Source organism: Epinephelus moara, chromosome 16 (genome assembly GCF_006386435.1).
Source record: "Epinephelus moara isolate mb chromosome 16, YSFRI_EMoa_1.0, whole genome shotgun sequence".
Lineage (NCBI taxonomy): Eukaryota > Metazoa > Chordata > Actinopteri > Perciformes > Serranidae > Epinephelus > Epinephelus moara.
Window position 1 is genome coordinate 14,796,888 of NC_065521.1, and position 21,126 is coordinate 14,818,013.

A 21,126-nucleotide genomic window follows, 5' to 3' on the forward strand; every position below is an offset into this window, starting at 1 on the left:
GTGCCTTGAGTAAAAAGAAATCTGTGACAAGCTGACGTCATCTTGTAGCCAAAGTAGAAAAAAAAAACAGTCTGAAGCGTGAGGTTGTTGCTCACACGGATTACTTTTCCATACGTTTAACCTGATTATTTGAGAAAGCATAAAAGGTCCCTTAAAGCTAACCAAAGTCCTTGGCTGCAGTACATGTACAACTTTAATTCCAGGTTATCAGTAACATCTACTCACTGTGAACTCAGGCAGACTGTCCGTGCCATCCTGTTTCTTGCTGGCTGTGACTGAGGGCTGCTGAGCTGGTGGCTCACAGTACAAGTGGCTGTGTGTCAGTGTCTTCACCAAACACACCCCCGCCCCTATCCGAGCCTCCACCTCATGCTTGTAGATGGCTAGATCCAGGTTCTCTCCCTAGAGTAGACAGACACAACATGACATACAGCATGACTTGTCTGAGCTGAACTGCAGTATTATAGGGAGTTTCAGTGTTCATAATCATAACACTGTCACTGCAATTGTTAGTTTTCAAAGCTGTTCTGAAGGCTGGACACCAGCTCAGACACTAGGAGTAGAAACAAGAGGAAAAGTGGATTTTATCAAAGATTACTGGTCCCCACCTCGACAGAGATGATGCTGCCAGGTTTGTGGTGGTACGGTTTGCTGGGGTCGTTCTGGTTCAGCGGGTAGAGCTTCGGGTTTTGCTCATAGCTGAAGGCTTCATTCCCCACAGTGCTGAAGTCAAAATGGAGGCTGTCCAACAGGAAATGAACTTTAACCCGAGCCCTCCTGGCCTCTGGACCCACCGCCGGAGTCGGACACAAGATGAGGGAAGAGCTGTTCACTGTGCAGCGAGACTCGTACTGGAGGGGAGCACAGAGGCAATGAAATTAAGCATATGGGGTATATACGAGAACATTCCCTCCATGCTGAATTGTATTTAGGCTTATATACTTCACAGGTTTAAAGAAAACCATAAATATGTTTACAGTTTAAATGCATTTAACTTTCTGTATGCGGCAGACCTGTTTGACATGGCAGAGTGTCCCGTCAGAGCAGTCCACTTCTGGGACGATCCTCCTCCATCTCTTCAGCAGACCCCGACGATCCCGTTCTCTGTTCAGGCTCCCTTTTTTTCTCCCATTGACACTCCTTCTCTTCCTGGGAGGGAGAGTATCAGGGGGGCTGAGGGTGACCCTCATTTTCGGCTCTTGGACCACATCCAGGTTCTGACCAGAAACTCTAATGATTCGGCCTCCACTGCAGAGGCAAGCAGAGGAAGTGATTTCATGTTACATTAAAAAAAAACTGCCTGTGGATATTTACCTACGTATGTCACAAATGACTGTAAAGCTTAGCTTCACCAAAATCTTTAACATTTGTATTTACTAATACTACAAATGGAAGTGCGCACAGCAGCATTTTCTTAGATAGAAAGGGTCGGCTGCCAGGCTGTTTTGCATGTGTCGAGAAAGTAACAGAGTGCAAAAGAAAGAATTTTCTTCTGCTGAACTTGTTGTGGAGCAGACATTTTTGTTTTCCCTGTTGTCATTGATTATACTTGCATCTAATTGAAATGCCTATACCACCCTGGTGTCTGGACGTCTGCAAGGACTATTATAAAAATCAATAGTTATTTTATCCTCACTTAATGATTTTTTTCCCTTACTTTAAATGCTTTGCAAACTGCATCGCATGTATACCTACAAATAGACATGGAAGGAGCACGATTCTAAATACAGTTTTTTGTAACTTGAACAAAATGGCAATGACAACTTAGCATTTAGTTATAACACATGGTCGTCACTTGTGCATTATTTCAAACAAATCAGCATCCTGAGTCATGACACCTACTATTAAGCATTAAGCATCTTAAAAAGCCAGAGCAAAAGCACAAGTAGAGGCTTTGTGGAGAGAGGGATGAAGTTTTCCTGATATTTTTAGGAACTTTATGTACAATTCCATGTATTATGTAGGCCGTATTTTTTTATCTTAACAATTATACATTCCTAATAGGCTTCTTCTATTAAAAAAATCAGTGTTTTCTTCTCTCTGATGCTTCGACACTATCGATTTATTAGCTCTTTGGTTGTTTTAACTGCATACTTTTCTAATGCAGGATTAGGCTTTTTAGCGGAGAGTGAAGGCTCTGCGACTTTAGCTTGTGTTCAGGTTTAAACAGTAAAGCTTTAAACTGTATCAAGGTCACAATCTTTGGACAGAGCTGGGATATTCTTGCCCTAATGAAACAGTGTCACTATATCAGTTATACAATGTTCATTAAGTATATGGTTTAACTATACACTAAAATCAGACTGACCTGAGAAAGCTTTTTGATGGTGTAGCCGATGATATGTTGGGGTTGGGGGTGTAATGATACACTGATCCCTGTAGATGGCGCTCTGTGCCACCAAACCGCACAGTGATGCCATGTTCCCCTGTTCTGTTGCTGCCTCTCGTCAGACAGCTGATCTGATCCTCCTGGATGTTTAACCTGAACAGAGACAGACACATTCCAGTCATTTTATCCCAAATATTAATCAGTCTGTTACACAAGGAGAAAATTTGCTTTTTTAACTCATAGTTTTTGTTCAAGGTCATTTAGAGGTACTTACACCACACATGGCACCCCTCCGATTAGGACGCTGACTTCACTCGGGTGTCCAGTCCTCAGTCTGCGGCCTGTGATGGTGAGAGATGAGCCTCCTGCCTTGGGCCCTCTTTGGGGGAAGATGCTGCTCAGTACAGGATCCTGGCAATGGAGCAGATGAGTGGACAAAGACAGATACAGGATGAGATGCAACGATGCACGAGACAGAGAAAAAGCATAATCAATAAACTGATAGTGAGCGTGTGATTTATTGGGAGGATAAAAGAGACACCGGGGCATTCTGGGAAACACTAGAAGGCTGCATCACAGCGAGCCAGTATAACAATTTAATTGCTTGTCACTTTGGCTTCTTCATTAAGGCTGTTGTCAAACCTACAGACCTTTTACTGTAATGTAAATAAGGAGACATGCTGTTACTGCATTGCAGCGGCTCACTTACACTTCACACAGTACAATTTTAAATGAAGCCTTATTAATAAAAAGCCATGTGGGAGCCGTCGTTCCTTAAATTGGTCGGAAATCTTCTGTGGGAAGGCGCTTTCTTTTCCATGAATATACACACATTAAACAGCTGCGTTTATGGATTGTTACAACAGATCATCCTTATTGCTTCCTGAAGTTGTACCCAATCACAGTAACACCACATTCTCCAAAGGCATTCCAGGATTAGTTTAGAAAAGCACCAATGGACTCCCCTCTCAGTGAGGTCTTGCTACGTCTGTTTTGGTCCACACCCAAGAGCGATTACTGTGTTCTCATATACGTAACTGAACCAAACTCAGGGGGAAAACATGCAAGGATTCAAAGTAACTGCTGCTTGTGAACTGGGTGTGAAAATACCCGAGAGATGTCTTTGTTTTTTAAATACTTGTTTACTTGCTACAGTATAATTATCCCAACAATCCTGCGAGACCAAGGCAGGCTTGCAGCAAGGGTGTAGCAGGAGTTTCTGTAGATATTCGGCGGGTTTACATGCACGTAAATAAACAAGCCCTGTGTGGCAGAGGGAGCTGCATGAAGTCTGATAAATGTCCTCAAGTGAGACAGCATTAGAGGACTACAAGTTTGAAGATAAAAAAAATGGGGGTGTAGAGTTACAAAGAAGTGATCTTACCAGACCTCTGTAAAATTGAAACGTAAAATTCAGACATATTTGTGCTGCGAGGACAAACTGTGCTCTCACCAAGAGAAGCCTCCACAGTAAGGCTGAGGTTAGGGGAGAACTCTGAGGATTTCTGTGTGCATGTAATCATACTGGCTACTGAGGCATTTACCTGGAAGCTGAACATTTGAGCAGAGAGTCCGACTCCTCCTCCCCTCACTCTGACTGAGGCCTGGCCACTCTTCTCTCCTCCACTGCTCGTAGTCTCACACACTATCCTGCAAGATAAAGACGAACCATTGTCACAATCACAGAAGATGGAAAAAACTGCAAGCAGTTTATGTTTAGATGTACCCACAACTTGCCTTGAGGAGACTTCATATCGGCTGTGGATGACACTGCAGGGGACCCCAGCAACTGTGACCGAGTTCTGAATGTCCTCAGCTCTCTGACCGAGGTTAGAGCCTGAAATGGTCACTACTGTCCCTCCTTCTACGGGGCCGGATACTGGGTCCAGCTGAAACACAAGAGGACCAAGAGTAAGAAAAGTTCAACATGTCTTGTTCTGACATCATGACTCAGCTACCATGACAGCTTGACATAAAAATGGGTGTCCACAAAGAACTAAACGATACAGTCGGTTCAAGGTTCAATACAATTATTGAAACTGGTTTTATGGTTTGATTATTGACAGACTGACTGAATACAAACTGAGGGGTAAAAAAATCAATGACTTATTTGCAACTTAGTCAAATTTCCAATGCAAATGCCTTAAATTCTGTTGTTTAGTCGATTACACAAAACTATATTAGGGCAGCCTGGTGGTCCAGGGGTAAAGACGCAAACCATGAACCACAACATCAGCTGCTTCTGTTATAGTGGGGACTATTCTTGCACGTCATTCCCCATCCCTCTTCCCTCATTTCCTGTTATCTCTCTACTCAGGGTGTCTACAGGTATCAGACACTAAAATTTAATGCACTTTAAGACCTTTTAAAGATATTTTTTAACCAAATAATTTAAGACTGACTTTTGGAGAATTTTTTTTTTACTTATTCTGCACTGCAGGTTATTATAAAGGTTAGCAGTATATATGTAATTTAGCGCAGAGATAACAGTGAGTTACGTTAATCTACATTTTGCCAAAAAGACAGTATTAGATTTAGTGGTAGATTTACAGATTTGCATCATTAGACGCGGACTTACACGCAGAACAGCTTGACTCGTTTTGACTAAAGAATTAAAAGATGGACAATTAGATGAAATTTTGTGGAAGTTAAGCCCTTACAAATTCGAATTTAAGACTATTTAATGGCTTTTAAGGCCTTATATTTAATAAACTGAATTTTAAGGGAAAGAAAGGCCTCTTGAGCCTTTTTAAAAATGTTTCATTTGATTATCTAAAGTTGTATTTTGAAACACAGAAGCAGAACCACAATAATGAGGAGTTGATAGATGTCTGTTTTTGCCATGCTGCAAGTTCAAAGTCCATGTGGTGCAAAAAAGACTGAACTAAAAAACCAAATTCAATGAGGAGTTCAAGTTTGAAAATCACATCCCATCCAGTTTGTCAGATGAGAGATAAAAGAAACTGTAAAGCCAGTCCTGCAGTCAAAACAATATAACAACTTGCACCATACTGTAACTGGGCACCACTTTTCTCAGACAGTGACTATTACTACTATAACACAAAAGGCCAAAAATAAACAAAAATACACAAAAATAAAATCTTCAGAAACATAATTTTTTCCACCTATTTCTCTCATTTCTCATACTTTCTTTCGCAAAGCAAAAAATGGTAAATGATTCTTACGAAATGAATGACGGGTGCAGGACAGGTGTGTTTGATCTCCTCGGTGCAGGAGTCCTGGTACACACAGCGAGAGCTCGCAGCACCGCCACACCAAACACAGCCATACTTGGGGTCGGCTGTGCGACATCTGCTGCAGTCTGACCGCCCCACTGAACAGTTGAACAGAGTCACTGGAACAAGGGAGAGAAAAGCAAGTGTGTGAGGAAATTACATTATCTTAAAGGCAAACAACTGTACAACAGAGACACACACAAGCAAAAAGCACAGCATTAACAGCCCCCACCATACAGATCCTCGGCGCTGTCAATGAGGAAGTTGTTTTTTCTCCTGACGTTGATCATGGCTGGGTATTCCTCCATCAGTGCAGAATAGGCATACTGAAACGAGAGCAGCAAATAACAGTCAAAGCTGCAGAAGCACTACTTGTGATGTGGAATATGAGTTGATGTTATTCACATCCACGTGCAGAGCAGTTATAGTCTGTGTCAAATGATCGAGTTATGACAGCTAATGAAACACACTAATGGAAAAGCAGAGGCACATGATCAGGAGACAGCAGTTTATTGACGTTTGCTAATACAGCATGCCAATGGTTGATTGGTTTTGGTTATGAGCTTTATTTTTCTTGATTCATAGTGATTTGCAGTCATTGTGAATGCTACCACATGGGTGGGGTTTACTCCATCAGATTGAGACAGACAAATAAGTTGGCAATCTTTATAAAAGCAAATACTTGTATTGATGCTTCACAACACTGACTCACAGTATATGTAAAGGGCTTATGAAAGATGGTACATTTGCTGGACACTGGGAGTGATGAATGTGATCACACTGTTTGAAATAAATGGATTTATCTGTCATGTGACAAATTGATTGACTGATTGATTGAAGAAGATCTGTGTTGTAAGCATGGGCCCAGTAGCCAACGTGGCTGAAAAGACAAAGTAAAGAGTGCCATCCACAGAAACTTAAAGGAATCTTTATTTTATCCAAACCTGGCAACCATTTTCCCATGTTTTTTTTGTCTAAGTGACTAATGGAGACAACAATTTTTGAAATAGGTCCAGTACTAAGAGAGACCGCTGCAGCTGACACAGCGAAACAGGCTCGATCATGAGCTGTTCATTTATGTTTATTTAAGGTTTTGGTTTTGCCACTGACATGCCCGTATTTTCCTATATTTCAAGTGTCTGACAACATTATGGAAAGAACCCGACACAGAAATGAAATGGGGTTTTTTTGTACTTTTTGCTGATCTGTTTGTTATTGAGACCAAGTCTCATTGAAGGAAATCTGAAATCTTGTGAGAGGTGACTTGTTGCAGGAAAATCAATGGTGGAAACTTTGGTGAGAGTTGAAGAGAGGAGTACCGGAGAGACATTACAAAAAGCATAGCTTAGTGTTAATGTTGGTCTCTCTGCCTGATTTTAAAGCTCCCATAAGGTGCGTGGGTTCTCTAATATTTATACATGTTACTTTATATCTTTTATGTTTTTTTATTGTGTGGTTGTTGGGCTGTAACTTTTTCTGTGCTGCTGTCTATGTCAGGCCTCCCTTATAAAACAGATCACTGATCTCAAAGGGACTTACCTGGCTTAATATGGGTTAAATCTAAAAGATTTTCAATGCCATGGTTAAATATTTAGCTGATTTTGACAGTGTTTTGACAGTTTAAAAACTTCAGACTTCTCCTTGAGCAAGATTTTTTTGAGTTCATATGATGTTTTTCGAAACAACTTTTTATGTCGGGGACACTTGGATCACTACGGATGAGCAGTATGGAGATACTTTGTGGTTTCAATTTTGTGTTCTTGGACGTTAGTCTGGGGCGCCGTCAGCCATTAGGTGTGCTGGCCACTCCCCCCGCCGATCTCCGCAAGGGATGTGAGGACTCTAAAACTTCACCTGAGCCTCCGTCGGCATATGGGTGAGTAGATAATGGCTGAATTTTCATTTTTGGGTGCACTATCCCTTTAACGTAAATTGATGATGCACAATTGCCTGTCGGGATTACATTGCTGCCTGTCTATCTCAGTACTAGACCAAATTTTAACACTGTCTCAAAAATATGAGGAAAAAAAATCCAGGTAAAAAAAATACAGAATACTTTTAATTACCGAAAAAAAAAAAAAAAGCTACTGTAAATGAACAGATTTTAACATTAGGCCGTCATAGGAAACTTGCACTTCATGGTAGAGGCCTGTTTTTCAAGGGCTGAAAACCTATTTTCTTAGTCAGCTTGTTACTATGAATGTTATTATATTCCACTAAAGGCTGAACCATTGGGGTTATTTCATACTACAGATGAATGCATTTCTGTTTTTGTCCTTGTTTTTCTGACTGGTTTGACGTCAGCAGGGTTCATTTGGAAAGAGGTGGTGTCATGAATTTCTGCATACGATTCTGCATACTTTTTTACCCCAAACTTTAACAGTGATTGTTGATTATTTAGTCATTAATATCCACTGTTTCCACTTTTTCTGGAGCTTAAAAAAAACAAGATGTTATTATTGACAGACTTTGAAGAGTGTAAACTAAACACAACACCCTGAGATGAATAACTGTATTGGGATATTTTCTGACCTGGTGGGGTTGGCAGGTGATAAAGAAGACTGACTGTTGTGTGGCATCCGGCTCCACGTCGGCATCCACCACTACTGACTGATTCTCAATGTCCAACACACACTCGTAGTCCAAATTCTCATCCTAAATGTACACATCACATGGATTTAAGTACACAGACATGACAAAATAAACACATGTTGACCTGTCAGTAGGGGTACAGTGAAATCTTTATGCTACTGTCACACAGTTTCACTGCAAAAAAGCTGTTTTGTGCAATTTCGATGTCAGGGGAAAACAAAACAAACACTAAAACTCTTGTTGTTGCAGTGGAAATCCATCCTAAACCACAGCATGCATCAAACCTCCCCTGTGGTCTAGAGCTTTTAATATGAGCCTTTATGTCCTTATTAACTGAAACAGAACATGTAGCCATATCCCAGAGAAAATTACTTTACAGAATGTGATTGCAAAGCTGCTCTCGTACTGGCTGCTGGTGAAAAGACTTAACTGTACAATATATTAGATGTAGTCTTACCCTAGTAAAGCAAGGGACTGTTGTGGTTGGTTACATTACCTGAAACAGGTTTAGGTATTGTCCCACCAGAGTGACTTTTCTCTCCACATTGACGGGTAGGAGAGAGGAATCCTGGACTTTCTCCACACACGGACATTCCTGATGACACATTATCAGCCATTACAATAAGAAATATTTACACACAAGGGAAAGAAAACACAGCTATACTTTCATTTTGAATTTAGAGTTGTCTGAGACAGACTTCTACTAGATGTTTGAACTGTTGGAACAAGTAGCATTTGGGTAAGGTACTACAATAAAGCCCAGCTCATCCACTTCATACCAAAGATGTTCACATCAGGGCTATGTGCAGGTCATGCAAGCTCCTCTGCCCTGATCTTTTTGTACAGACATTGTGCATGTGGGTATTGTCATGCAACAACATCAGAAGAGTTTTACTAAACTGTTGCTATTTGCTTTGACTAGAACCAAGGAACTTAGCGTTAACCATGAAAATCAGCCTCAAATAATCATTCCTTCTAACCAAAACGTCACAGTTGGTGCCATGAATATGGGCATTCTCCTCAATTCTGCCAAACCCAGATTTGCCCGTAAGACTGTCCACAAAAATGATCTAACTTAAGTCATCTCAGAGCCCTCTAAAATTAAATAAATCCAATGTGGGAGTAGCTATCTCATCTTAAACCTGGCCTAGCAGAAAGTCCGAAATAGGAGACTATGAAAACAAAGGAGTTGAAAAACACAAAACTTAAAAAGAAGCAATACCTAAACGACTGCCAACACAAAAACATACCACAGCAATGAGACTTTAGACATGCAAGTAAAACACATGGAGGGAGTTGACTTGAAAAAGAACTTATGCCATAATCAGGCAGAGCAACTTTGCTTGGCTTGTTGGAGAAAATGCAGCTAGCGTTGGGTGAGATGAACACAAATGGTATGGGTAGACGGGTCAATAAGACCTGTCAGGTAAGTGCCTTGAATTCCATCCTTGCATCTAAGATTACATTGATTTTGAGTCAGTCATTTGCCTTTCTTGTTGACAGCAGAGCTAATAAAGATAACAGCAATACAAGTGTAGCATTCAGTATTGTTTGCATTGCTGAGGATGCTGACTGTAGTTACACAGTATATTTACTGCAGATAAAAGCTGAGTTAAGCTAAGTTTGTTTTGGTGTTATTGGGCAAAAGTCCCATAATAAACTTTGAGTATATTGTAATTTAAGTGGTCTGAGAGAAAACTAGACTTCTGCACCTTGTCTTGGCTCTGTTGTCAGCCTTTAGGAAATCTAGCCTGTGCCGGAAGGCTTTGACCAATCATAGGTCATTTCAGAGAGAGGGCATTTCTATTGGCTGTTCTATTTCTATTGGCATCAACTGCCTACACTGCAAAGCAACCCAATGAAGAAAGATGGACTGATCAAAAAGAGAGTCTGACAGTAAACCAAACAAAACACGTCTCAATCTGGCGAAACGTTTCAGAGATGCTGCTACTAGTTTAGCTTTCTGCTAAGCAGATCCCAAAACTCATAGCTGCGGCTCCAGGTTCATGGTTATGTAGCTAATACTAGAGCCTCAAATGACATTTAACATGTGTCCTCTGCCACTACAGACCACCTAGCTGGGAGGAGAGGGGGCAGCAGCTGTGGAGATGGACCCCAAGTCAGCAGCTGCAGCAACCCAAATCCAGCCAGCACATACCCAGTTCTGGGGGAGTGGACAGCCCTGACTCCTTGCCTAATCAGTAAAATTTCTGTTGCTGCCGTTACACTGGTCAGACCAAGCACTGCTGCTGGCCACTAGCCCGCTGTGTCACCTGGCACTGGAGGGTTTGCACTGGTCAAATGCTACAGCTGCCAACTGAAAGTCTGTCTTAATGTCAAGCTTAGCTAACACCCTCTGGTTGTAGCTTCCTATTTAACAGACATATTTGAGAGTGGTATAATTTTTCGAATCTATCTCTTGATTAAAAAACACAAAATATGTCTGACTTTTCTTTTAGTAGTTTCTCACGATGACTGGTGCAACAGCTCAATTTCTAGACTAGCTGCCTACGTGGCTTCTGCACTCACCCGAAAATAAGTGTCAGTCGAAGAATCTGATTGGTAGTTCGCCGCAGATTCAGAGTTGGGGTCGATAACTGTTTCAGGTGATTCTGTAAACATGAGTGGCTTTTCGCTGGTGCCTGCAACATACGAAACTGTTGCAGAGTCCACGTCAGTCTCTTCCTCTGGCTTCTCCTGCTCATCCAACCATGGAGGTGAGTCCTTCTCTTCAGAGGTGGCCAGAGGAATGGACTCCTTATTGTCACTGACAGAGAGGTCCATTGAAAGGGACACTTCACTGGAGGTGGTTGAGCTTACATCAGTGGAAGAACCCACTGTTTCAACAAGAGGCTCTAAAAATCTCAGGTCAGAGTCTATCTGGCCACTAGTGTTGCTGGGTAATGTAGTGTAGGGAGTTTCGACAGTGATACTCAAGGTTACAGTCTCCTCTTCCTCCGAAAAACCTCTTGTCGTGCCACCATCCCCCTCTGTCATTCTCTCTACATCAGGGAGGGACCTGTTAGTGGTGGCGACATCAGTGTGGATGGTGGTGGCCTGGCTGAAGATCCTGTCAGAGGGGGTAGTTGTGGCCAGGGTAAGGGGGGAGGTGGAGGTAGTATTAAGGGTGGTAGATGGTGTCACTGTGCTGGAAGTTGGAGGGTCAGCTGTTGTGGTAGGAGGAGGGGTCTTTGTGGGTGGTGGCTGTAATGTTGTGGTTGTGGTTGTTGTTGTAGCAGCCCGGACAGTAGGAGGTAAAGGGGTCAGTTTTCTGGTGGGTGGTGGAATAGTGGGTGTTGGCGGTTTGAACTTGACGATGGAGTAGCACAAGTGAACAAGCAGGGAAAGGAGAGGACAAAAGAAGCAGGGGGAAGACAAAATTAGGATAAAACAAAAGGGTACGCAGATACATTAAGAGGCAACTCATGAATGAAAAAAAATATGGAAATAAAACTATACAGAAACAAGACAAACAGAAAAACAAAACTACACCAAACACAGCAAACACATGGCACGTGCACAGACTAATATGTACAGCATGTTGCACGGTGTAGTATGATAAATGCTTAGCCAAACAAAAAAAAACAATGGCTTATATTCCACACAGCGTTTTACCTTGACTATACAGCATACACTCAGTTGCGAGTTTATTAGGTATGCCTTGCTAAAACTAATGCTGTCTGATGCAACAGCCCTTCAATACATTCAACCTTCGGACATACGGATATATTCAGTTTTTAAGAGGTGTTGATTGAGCTTTATGGTTAGTTCCTCCAAAATGATCATACAGCATGACTCAACACATCTTTATAGCATCTATCAATGCAATCACAAGCCTTCCTTTTCAGACTTAATGGGAAACTTTGTTGATTTTCAACCAGGTCTATGTCACTGCATTATGGGCAGTGTGTGCCAATGAACAGTGTTTGGCTTGATGATGGGAACTCCCGGCCCCATGCCATAAGCAAAAGTCCACCAAGTCATCCAGTGGATGACTTTGCTTTGCTTGTCAGATAGGCGAGGAGCTCCAGGAGGGGGAGCACCTTAAACTCAGTTCATCTGCGCATACTCCCCACACCGCAGTGAAACAGACCTGGTTAAAAATCAGCAAAGTATCCCTTTGATTTTGACTCACATTTTGGTTGTAGATGGTGACTCCTTGGCTGCAGGTGTGTTTGTGTGTGCAGACATGCTGGTGGATACACCAGTTACACCCCCAGCGACTGCTAACACACCCTTGGCATCTAGCAGGGCACACAGCAGGGGTACAGGCACAAATCATGATAAAAATTAGTGGCAGTAAAAACATTAGAAAGCGTATGTGACAACTCTCACAACTCATTCCCCACATTCTCAGAACCGAACACTGTATTAACTACACGTTGCTGTTCCTTTTGCTTGCACTTTTTGGCATCTTGCTTAGTTTCCATGTGGTATTCCCACATGTCGAACTACAGCAGAAAATACAATTACTTCTACCAAACGATATGTAACACATTTGTGAATACTGAGTTTATCAAAACAGCTATTAATGTCTTTGGTTATGCACCAGATCTAACCGGTCTCAGTCATCTAATATGTCAGAGGTCACAAGCTAAAAAACACCTTGGTAGACCTGCTAAAACATAATGTATTTTGCTGGATTGATTTGATAATATGTATCATGTTGGGCAATGAAATGTGTGTGCATGTACTCACGGCCTGCGTCCAGAGAGCTGCTGGACCAAGCTGCAGTTGTAGAAGGTGAATTCTGTCTCTGCTACCGTCACATTTGTGAAACGCAGTGACAGGGTCACCATCACAAACTCTGCATCACAACAAACCAGTTACATGTCAGCTTCAAATTATCTGACCAACTTTTGTGTCATTCTTAAGAGCATCATAGTGCTACTTTGGCACTGTCATGAATTTCAAATTTTTGACATGCACTAAAGCTTTTAAAAAATACAATTCTTATTGCAACCTACTTGGTATGTTTTGCACATACTGACACAAAGTTTAACCATTAGGTACAACTGCTGACCAAATACAAAAAAACCTCACCATCTCCATGACCAATGGGGGGCAGACTGCTGGCATCAGGAGTGGAGCATATCACACCAGTGTTAGTGAGTGAGGCAGGAACCTCGGTGTCCTGGAAGAAGCATGAGTAAGCCTCTCCTTCTGAGAGGCTTGGGAGTCCCTCTACTGACACTGTAATCTGAGGAAGGGAGACAGAAATGGGAAAAGGACATCAGGAAAAGAAAAGAAAGGTGGAAGATGAAAGAAAGTGAGCAGAAATTGATTCTTGTTAATGTAAAAGTGCTGTGTCCACCAATTCTGGGTTTAACTCTTATCTTTAAAGAGCTAAAAGATTACCATACAACTTTAACTCGAATGTTTCAGATGGTTAGTCAGGCAAGACTACAGCTGGCACACAGTAGGCTACTATTGTACATTACTCCCATCTGTTCCCCACTCTTCCCCCTGCATTACATCAGTTTTCTCCCCTCGGCTAATGTTGTAGAGGCTGAGGTGCTGGATACTGAGGCACTGTTGCATCTGGTTGAAACTCCACAGCCACTGGCCCTGCATGGACCCTCGCTGGCACTCCCAGCGCTGACCGCACCTGAAATAACACAGAAAAGTTAGAAAGACAAGAAAGGATGTAGGAGAGCATTTACAGTAGCCCCACCGTTATAAGTACACTGACTCACCGTCCCTCCAGGACACACCAGCCACAGTAGGGGTCTTTGGCAGACAGACAGGACTGACAATCCAGGTGGTCTCCACATTCTGCCACCGGACGCTTCTCTACCTGAAAATGACAGATAAGTGAGTAATTAGCTACATACCAGTGACATGCTACTAGTTAAAATCTTCTCAGTTTCACCTTTATGGCCTCTTCTGTATAATAAGGTAAAAATTCACCTTCATGGTTTTAAAAATAATAAATCCCAATATGCTGTGCTACCAATATCTTTTATTTAAAAAAAAAACTCAGGGACCAAATTCTGCAGCATGAATAAGAATAAAGCAATGATTGCTCATCTCAATCAATCAGTGTGTTGGTCAATAACCTTATAGTCCGCATAAAGCCTAAAGACCTTAAAAAGGATTTCACAGTTTCACCAGAGTGCCTTGGATTTATCTTGATGGCCAAAAACAAAGTAATTACAAATTGAACGAGTAAGCAGAAGGATCATTACTTCATAATTATTTTGCCAAATCCTGAAGAGTTCTTGATAGTTTTGAGACTATTTGATACCTTTTGTGTAGCTCCTTTATTTATTTACTTTTTGCTCTGTTGTTTGCAAAAAAAGACTGCATAACATAACAATATTAAATGACTTCTATTCATGAATTCATGCCAATTGCTTTCATGATAGCCAATGGGCTATCAAGCTTAGCTGGATATCTACCGGCAAATAATGTAATGTTAACATTACTTCTGGGACAGATACTAATATTTTTAACCACTGGCCCAACTGCCCACTCATCCCCTGAATTTTGTGGCTGAAGTACATTATCAATAGCCCAAATGTAAATCTATGCAGAATATAGCGACAGAAAAGGCCATTAAGCATAATGTAACTTTACACAGCCTTCCTTAGCTGTGACATTTCAATAAATGAAAAGACATGAACGTAATAAAAAATATATCTTTGCAAACATATAGTATATTCAGGGATAGACACTAATATTATCAAGCACTGGCCCCACAGTCCACTAAGCTTCTAAGTTTGGTGGCCACAGAGTAACGGTCCATGGTTGCTGTCCATAGATTAATTGTGTCAGACCCTTCAACTTTAGGCCAAGTAGTTATTCAGTAAAGTGCAAGTTATTTGTGTGGCTGACTGAAAAAGCAGTCTAGCCGTTCTCTTAGTTATTACAGTTGACTAGTTAACTAACATTAGCATTCCTGACAATGCTAGCACAGCTAAGCTAGTTAGCTACTTAACCTCTAGTCAGCTAGTGTGAGTTTAAACTAAACAATGTATTTTTTTAAACTACTGACAGCGTTAAGGTCCATAATAATACCTTTATGTTATTTCCTTTACCTTTTTGCCTTTTTCAGTGTGTTAGCTAAACTTTGAATTAATACTCTTACAGCTAATGTTATGGTGTAGCCCTGCTAGTTATCTATCATTAGCTTATAATGTCAAACTATTTAAAACAGGCGTAACGTTACTGGTATTCCATTAGCTTGATATGATAACACTAGTTGAGTCTGTTGAGCTTTAACGTAATCATGACAATTAAGAGTAAATTAATCTAAACATCCACTGGCTTTTACCCGAGCATTCAACTACTAAATAAACATTATATTTTCTTGCTTTCATTTAGTAATGTCGCTACAGTTGATTTGAATAAATCTTCTTATGTTTTGCCTCTTTATGTGGGTCAGCATTAATTCGCCAGAGAAATAGTCGTTCATTAGCTTTGCCTACACAAAAATATTATAATATGTCTGTCTGAAACGATAACTCCAGTCTGCTTATGACATACTACCAGTTGTTTAATGGAAATTGTGAAGCGTGTAATCAGAATTATTTTTGTTTTCTACTAATGAATATTAAATATAACCTGAGGCTTCATTCAGATTCACATTCAGATTATGACGCCCAGTGGTCCAGAAGTGAGACAAGCCATGCAATGTATAGACTAGCAGTTTCCCATCCATTTATCAGCATCTATGGCTACCCACACAGGCACTCTGTAGGGAGTGTGCCAACACAATAGAGGCCACTTTCTTTGATCAATACCATTGTTATGTCAGACCTTACACCTCCTGCTGACTGTTGTACCCATCACAGTGGGGTTATGACCTCTGACCCCAAAAGCCAGCTGGCCTCTCTGTTCTCTCTTATGTTCTTTGCCTCTTATTCTTTTATCCTATTTTTGTGTGTGAAGGACACAGCTTGAGGAAGTATCAAAGCCTGAAAAACTCTGACAAACGATAAATTGTCTGACGATGAATGACAAGCCATGTTCGGTCCCATGTATGGAGACATCTGGGTGAGTGGTTGAATGGACAGACGCAACAAGAAAGGTACAGCTGTTAATACATCTGTTGAGTAGTTCACAGATAAAACTTGTGAAAGCTTACTTGCTAACATAATCTGCTGAAGTTCATGCTGTGTAATTTTTAAAACAGAAAATTACATGTACCTACAAAACAGCATTACTACATCTTTAGACTTACAGTGGTTTTGGTCATGATGTAGATGTGTGCTCCATTCTGGTCCAATAAAAGGTCACTGTTAATGGGGGAGTTGGGCTGGATCGTCATGTTCGCGTATACCTCCACCTGACCATCTCGGCCAAGATATACCTGAAGAAGTGCACCAGAAAAACAACAGGTGCTTTAGAAATTGCGGAGTATGACATGTACAGTACTGTATAAAACAAGTATCACTAGCTAGACAATAGCCAAATTTCTCATACTGCAAAACTAAAATGAAGAGCTGACAAAAAAAGAAAATCATGCTAAAGATATATCTTCTTCAGCTTACAACTCCATCGCAAATCAAATCACACTTGTGCAGGATTGCAGCAGAAGTGGCCGTGAATGTGATTACAGCCCAGTCAAATCTAATATGAAGCACAGGAAGACACCTCTGGCTTAAGTGATTCCCAGGCCTTCAAACTCTCATGTTACCTCATGTTAATGAGATTAGCAGAGGTTTTCATGCCTCTTTCCAGAAGGCTCTCACTTGATCACTGTTAACTGAATGGAGAATCAGTTGTCCCATTAAGAGGATGCACTCAACACATAATGGCATGGGAAGTAGCTCTGTAATGCCTGGTGACTTGGAAACATTTATGCAGTTTGTTGTTTTGCATGTCAGATTTTGTAGATGACGTGATGTTGTATTGAAGACGCAATATCTGTACTGTATCTGTAACAGGTGTATGGGAAATTGAGATAAGTAGACAAAGGGGAGGATATTAGTTGATTTAATTTTTTTTTTTTCATTTTCCGTAACCACTTATCCTTGCACAGTTGGCGGGGGTGCAGGAGTCTATCCCAACTGACAGTGGGCGAGAGGCCTGGTACACCGTGGACAAGTCACCAGACTATCACAGGACAGACACATAGAAACAGACCATCATTCATGCTCACATTCACACCTATGGACAATTTAGAGTCACCAGTTAATCAACACTGCATGTCTTTGGACTGTGGGAAGAAGTCGGAGAACCTGGAATGCAGACACGGTGAGAACATGCAAACTCCCAACAGAAGAGCCCCGTTCTACTGCTGGCTTCAAACCAGGAATCCTCTTGCTGTGAGGTGTCGGTGCAAACCACTGGACCACCATGCTGCCCCAGATATGAGTTGATCAACTTTTGACACTTTTGAAACAGACCAGGCCTCACCTAACCTTGAAGAAATTGTTCAACATTTTGGGAAATACACTTGTTTGCTATCTTGCCAAGGCTTAGTTGAGATGGTTGATACCACTACCAGTTGTAATTAACATGTGGATTGACTGCAACTGTATTAAAATTAAGCTGGAGACACTAATTTGTCCCCAGCTAAGCCATCGCAAATATACTAGTATGAAGTCTAAAACGGGGCATCAACTGTGGGCTTGTGCGCGCACACACACACACACACACAGTCCTGTATCTGGATGCTGTGGAATTTGTCCTGCTGTGATACGATAATCCTGTTACAATAGCTTACTTCAGATGGCTACATGGAGTGCTGCTTTGATCTGCTACCTAAAAGCACTATGTCTGACTCTGTGTCCCCCTCCCTCTCTTTTACACACATCAAACACACATACACCACAAAACAGGCCTACTGCACGATAACCATCTCCCCGAATACCTCACAGCAGTATTATGTCTACAACCATCCAACATGAGACTATCAACTCTATGCAGATGTTGTTTCAAAGGTGCTGAGACACAGCAGTTTTTGGGCATTACTGTAAAAAGCAGTACAAAGAAGGCAAGAGTCATACAAAAATCTGCTTTTGGAAAGTACATTCCAGAAACCCTCCAAAAAACCATAGAAGACGTATCAATGCCTTAAAACATTAGCTAAAAAATGCTTCAAGTACTAGTCTCCAATAATCACATTCTGCACAGAACAAAAAGCAAATGTATTAGGCATGCGGTCATGGTGGTATGCTAGTCTGTGTATGTTGGAAAACTGTGAATGCTGGAATGACTGGAATCTTCAGGCTGTAGTTGTGAAGTGATGTGAAGCGATGTAGAAGTATATGGGAACCGGCACAGAAAATCCCTCAAACGGGTTGCAACTGTTTCATGTAGTGCGAGGTGTGTTTGCTTTCCTGGGAAATGATCCATACACCTCCTTAGAAGGATCAGGCAGCAACAGCCACAAGGGCAGGGCTGTATGAATCACAGTATTAGAGAGGCTCTACTGGTGTGACTGACTTCAGTGGAAAGTTAGGAAACTGAATTAAAAGGAAATTAGGTAATTGTTTAAATATTTCCACAACCCACTGATCTCTGTTAAACCTGTGATGCGTCCAGGGTGCCTCCCACCTATAGTGCATGCTGGGGCAAGCTTAAGGAGGGGCCTACAGAAACTGGCACAAAGTATGTCGGACGTAGGATGAGCTACCTTATGCAGATTCCCTTTGGAGTCTCCGAGGAAGGCGATGCTGTGTCCGTCTCTGACGCTGACAGCCACAGCAGTCAGACGGGCAGCTGAGGTGTGCCAAACAGCTTTAGCTTCCAGCGGTGCCCGGCTTGCCATTGGACTGGGGGTGTGGTCGGAGCCACACGGATATGCCTTGAGGGTATTCTACAACATATGACCACAACAAAGACTTAAGTCAGCTGGTTTGTCCTTAAATTAATACAAAGGAGAACATTTTAATGGTATCGTTTACTTCTATTGATCTTAAGGCAAGACACCCCGGATGAAAACCTAGCTTTTTTACACAGTGGTCAATTCTTAGGTTTTAGGTTATTCTACCTTCATAACATGTTTTTTTCACACTAGTGAAAAGAAAACATCTAAAATACACATTTGGTTGTTTATTTTAATTTAAATTTCTGCTTTGGGAATGTATGCAAAACTGCATGATTAATTAGATAATGCCTCAGTTGCATATTTAGATTTAACATTTCAGAAAACTTGTAATACCAAAAAATTATGTCTTAAGGTAAAAAATCAGCAAGGAAAGTTTCATGGTGATATCTATGAGTCAGAACTTTTACCCTATTCACCTGTAGTGTCTTATTTTTGGTCTAACGATGTATGTAATTTTACAATACATGTCTTTTACGGCCATTTTCTCAAACTGTTTTTTTCTCATAGTCTGATACAGAAATCTCCCCTTCAGTAGCACCCACATACAGTTTTATTCCTAACTATATTCTGAAGGTTTCTTCAGAGGGGTTTGTTCATATATCATTCATAGCCTGATTGATGTAACATTTTATTCCAAAAAAACATCGCAACAAAAATATTTTTCATGTCTGTTGACAGTGTTTTCTGATTTATGGAGAGATAATAAAAAAAAAAACACCACCAAAATTCCTTCTGTACAAACCTTTGACTCTAATATGTCACCAAAATGAAACAGGAATTTTAAACCTTAATTTTTTCAATGTTCAGACTTTTGGTCAGGGAATGTACATAGCACACATTTAATTAGATAATGTCTCACTTGCATATCTAAACATAAAATTTCAGAAAACTTGTAATACAATAAACTGTCTTATTGTGAGTAATCAAATGAAGAAGTTTCATGGTGATAACTATATATTAAACACTTTACTCTATTTACCTGTAGTGTCTTCCCTTAAAAAGGTCAAACTAAGCTTCAGTCTGTTGACTGTGCTTCAGACTGACAAGTCTGTGCTCACATCTTTTCACAAATCGCCCATTCTTTCCTACTATTGCCTCAGAGCCTTTGGATCCTTTTAATTCAACATAAGAGGATTGCACCATAGATTAAAGTAGACTCATACGGACACAGCCAACTCGCTCTTTTGGTTTTGCAAAACAACCACTCTAAACCCTGCTTTCCAGTAAGTCTCCCAGCTCTGGCTCCAGATAATTGGCCCTGAAGGAGGAAGTAGAAAGGGACAAATTTTTTTTTCAGTCTACTCAGAGTTTATTAAAAAAATAAGATGACTTATCGTTGTTGCAAAAGGAACTGTGATCTAATATATCCTCTTTTCATTTAATCATCTCTCTGTGTTTCTTTCAGCATCTCCTCTAGATTCTTTTATTCTCATTCCCTGCCAGTCTTTCTATTCCCATGTTGCGGTTTCCCTTTTTCCTCTCTCTTGCGCTCTCTGTCCTCTTATGTCAGTGGGTTTAAAAAAAAAAAAAAAACTCCCATCCGTCCTTGTCAGAGCTCATTAAGCAGCAGCACAGCTGATTCAGGGTTAGTTTGGTTTATTGATCCCTAACGATCCCATTAAATGGTTCTGAGGGCTGGCAGGACCTGAGCGGCTGCAGGGCAGCAGAGAGGGTCACTGGAGGGCTGCAGCTGGGCAAAGCTACTCCTGGGGCATCTGGGAGCTTTGGGCTTTTCGACGAGGGACTCATTACAATGCCTTCATTCATCCTGTTACTAAGCTTAATCTCTGCAATCCAGTCATCCCTTGTTACTCTGCTGTAGTTTCTGTTTTGATTTTTTGTGACCACTGAAACCAATTCAGTCAATATACTTAAGGTACATTAAGACAGCAGGAAATAATTCATCATGATGTATAGCCCTAATGCACATACTATACGGTCAGTTTCAAGGCTGTAACAAGCATTCAAAGCAGAAAAAAATCAAAGCATGCAATTCTGCTAAGAGGACCATAGAGAAACAGTAGTTTGAGAGTCTCATGTGAGCACGTTATTGACAAAATCATTGTTTTAAAAGCCCATTGCTCCAAAATGTTTGCTTTTCTTCCATCAGAGAAAAGGTCAGCTTCAACATCAGGTCGATGTTGATGCTAAAACGCAAACACATTTAACCCCCATCCTTCATTGACTTT

General features: G+C 41.1%; 1 protein-coding gene across 3 annotated transcripts in view; it reads right to left on the minus strand.

Annotated features, from left to right (window-relative positions):
- plxnb1a (plexin b1a) overlaps nucleotides 1-21,126 on the minus strand; it is an 82,734-nt gene that overhangs the window by 17,917 nt on the left and 43,691 nt on the right. For 2 of the 3 annotated variants that reach the window (XM_050066245.1, XM_050066247.1), the window contains 19 exons: nucleotides 18,743-18,925; nucleotides 16,343-16,471; nucleotides 13,854-13,954; nucleotides 13,633-13,765; nucleotides 13,201-13,357; nucleotides 12,856-12,964; nucleotides 12,293-12,401; nucleotides 10,687-11,466; nucleotides 8,654-8,752; nucleotides 8,098-8,220; nucleotides 5,798-5,891; nucleotides 5,515-5,684; nucleotides 4,067-4,218; nucleotides 3,874-3,979; nucleotides 2,604-2,740; nucleotides 2,309-2,482; nucleotides 1,014-1,248; nucleotides 609-851; nucleotides 226-402 (listed from right to left, as the gene is read on the minus strand). In XM_050066245.1, the coding sequence (XP_049922202.1) occupies nucleotides 226-402; nucleotides 609-851; nucleotides 1,014-1,248; nucleotides 2,309-2,482; nucleotides 2,604-2,740; nucleotides 3,874-3,979; nucleotides 4,067-4,218; nucleotides 5,515-5,684; nucleotides 5,798-5,891; nucleotides 8,098-8,220; nucleotides 8,654-8,752; nucleotides 10,687-11,466; nucleotides 12,293-12,401; nucleotides 12,856-12,964; nucleotides 13,201-13,357; nucleotides 13,633-13,765; nucleotides 13,854-13,954; nucleotides 16,343-16,471; nucleotides 18,743-18,925 (3,411 nt within the window). The remainder of the gene's footprint in view (nucleotides 1-225; nucleotides 403-608; nucleotides 852-1,013; nucleotides 1,249-2,308; nucleotides 2,483-2,603; nucleotides 2,741-3,873; nucleotides 3,980-4,066; nucleotides 4,219-5,514; nucleotides 5,685-5,797; nucleotides 5,892-8,097; nucleotides 8,221-8,653; nucleotides 8,753-10,686; nucleotides 11,467-12,292; nucleotides 12,402-12,855; nucleotides 12,965-13,200; nucleotides 13,358-13,632; nucleotides 13,766-13,853; nucleotides 13,955-16,342; nucleotides 16,472-18,742; nucleotides 18,926-21,126) is intronic. The other variant, XM_050066248.1, reaches the window with a different exon arrangement.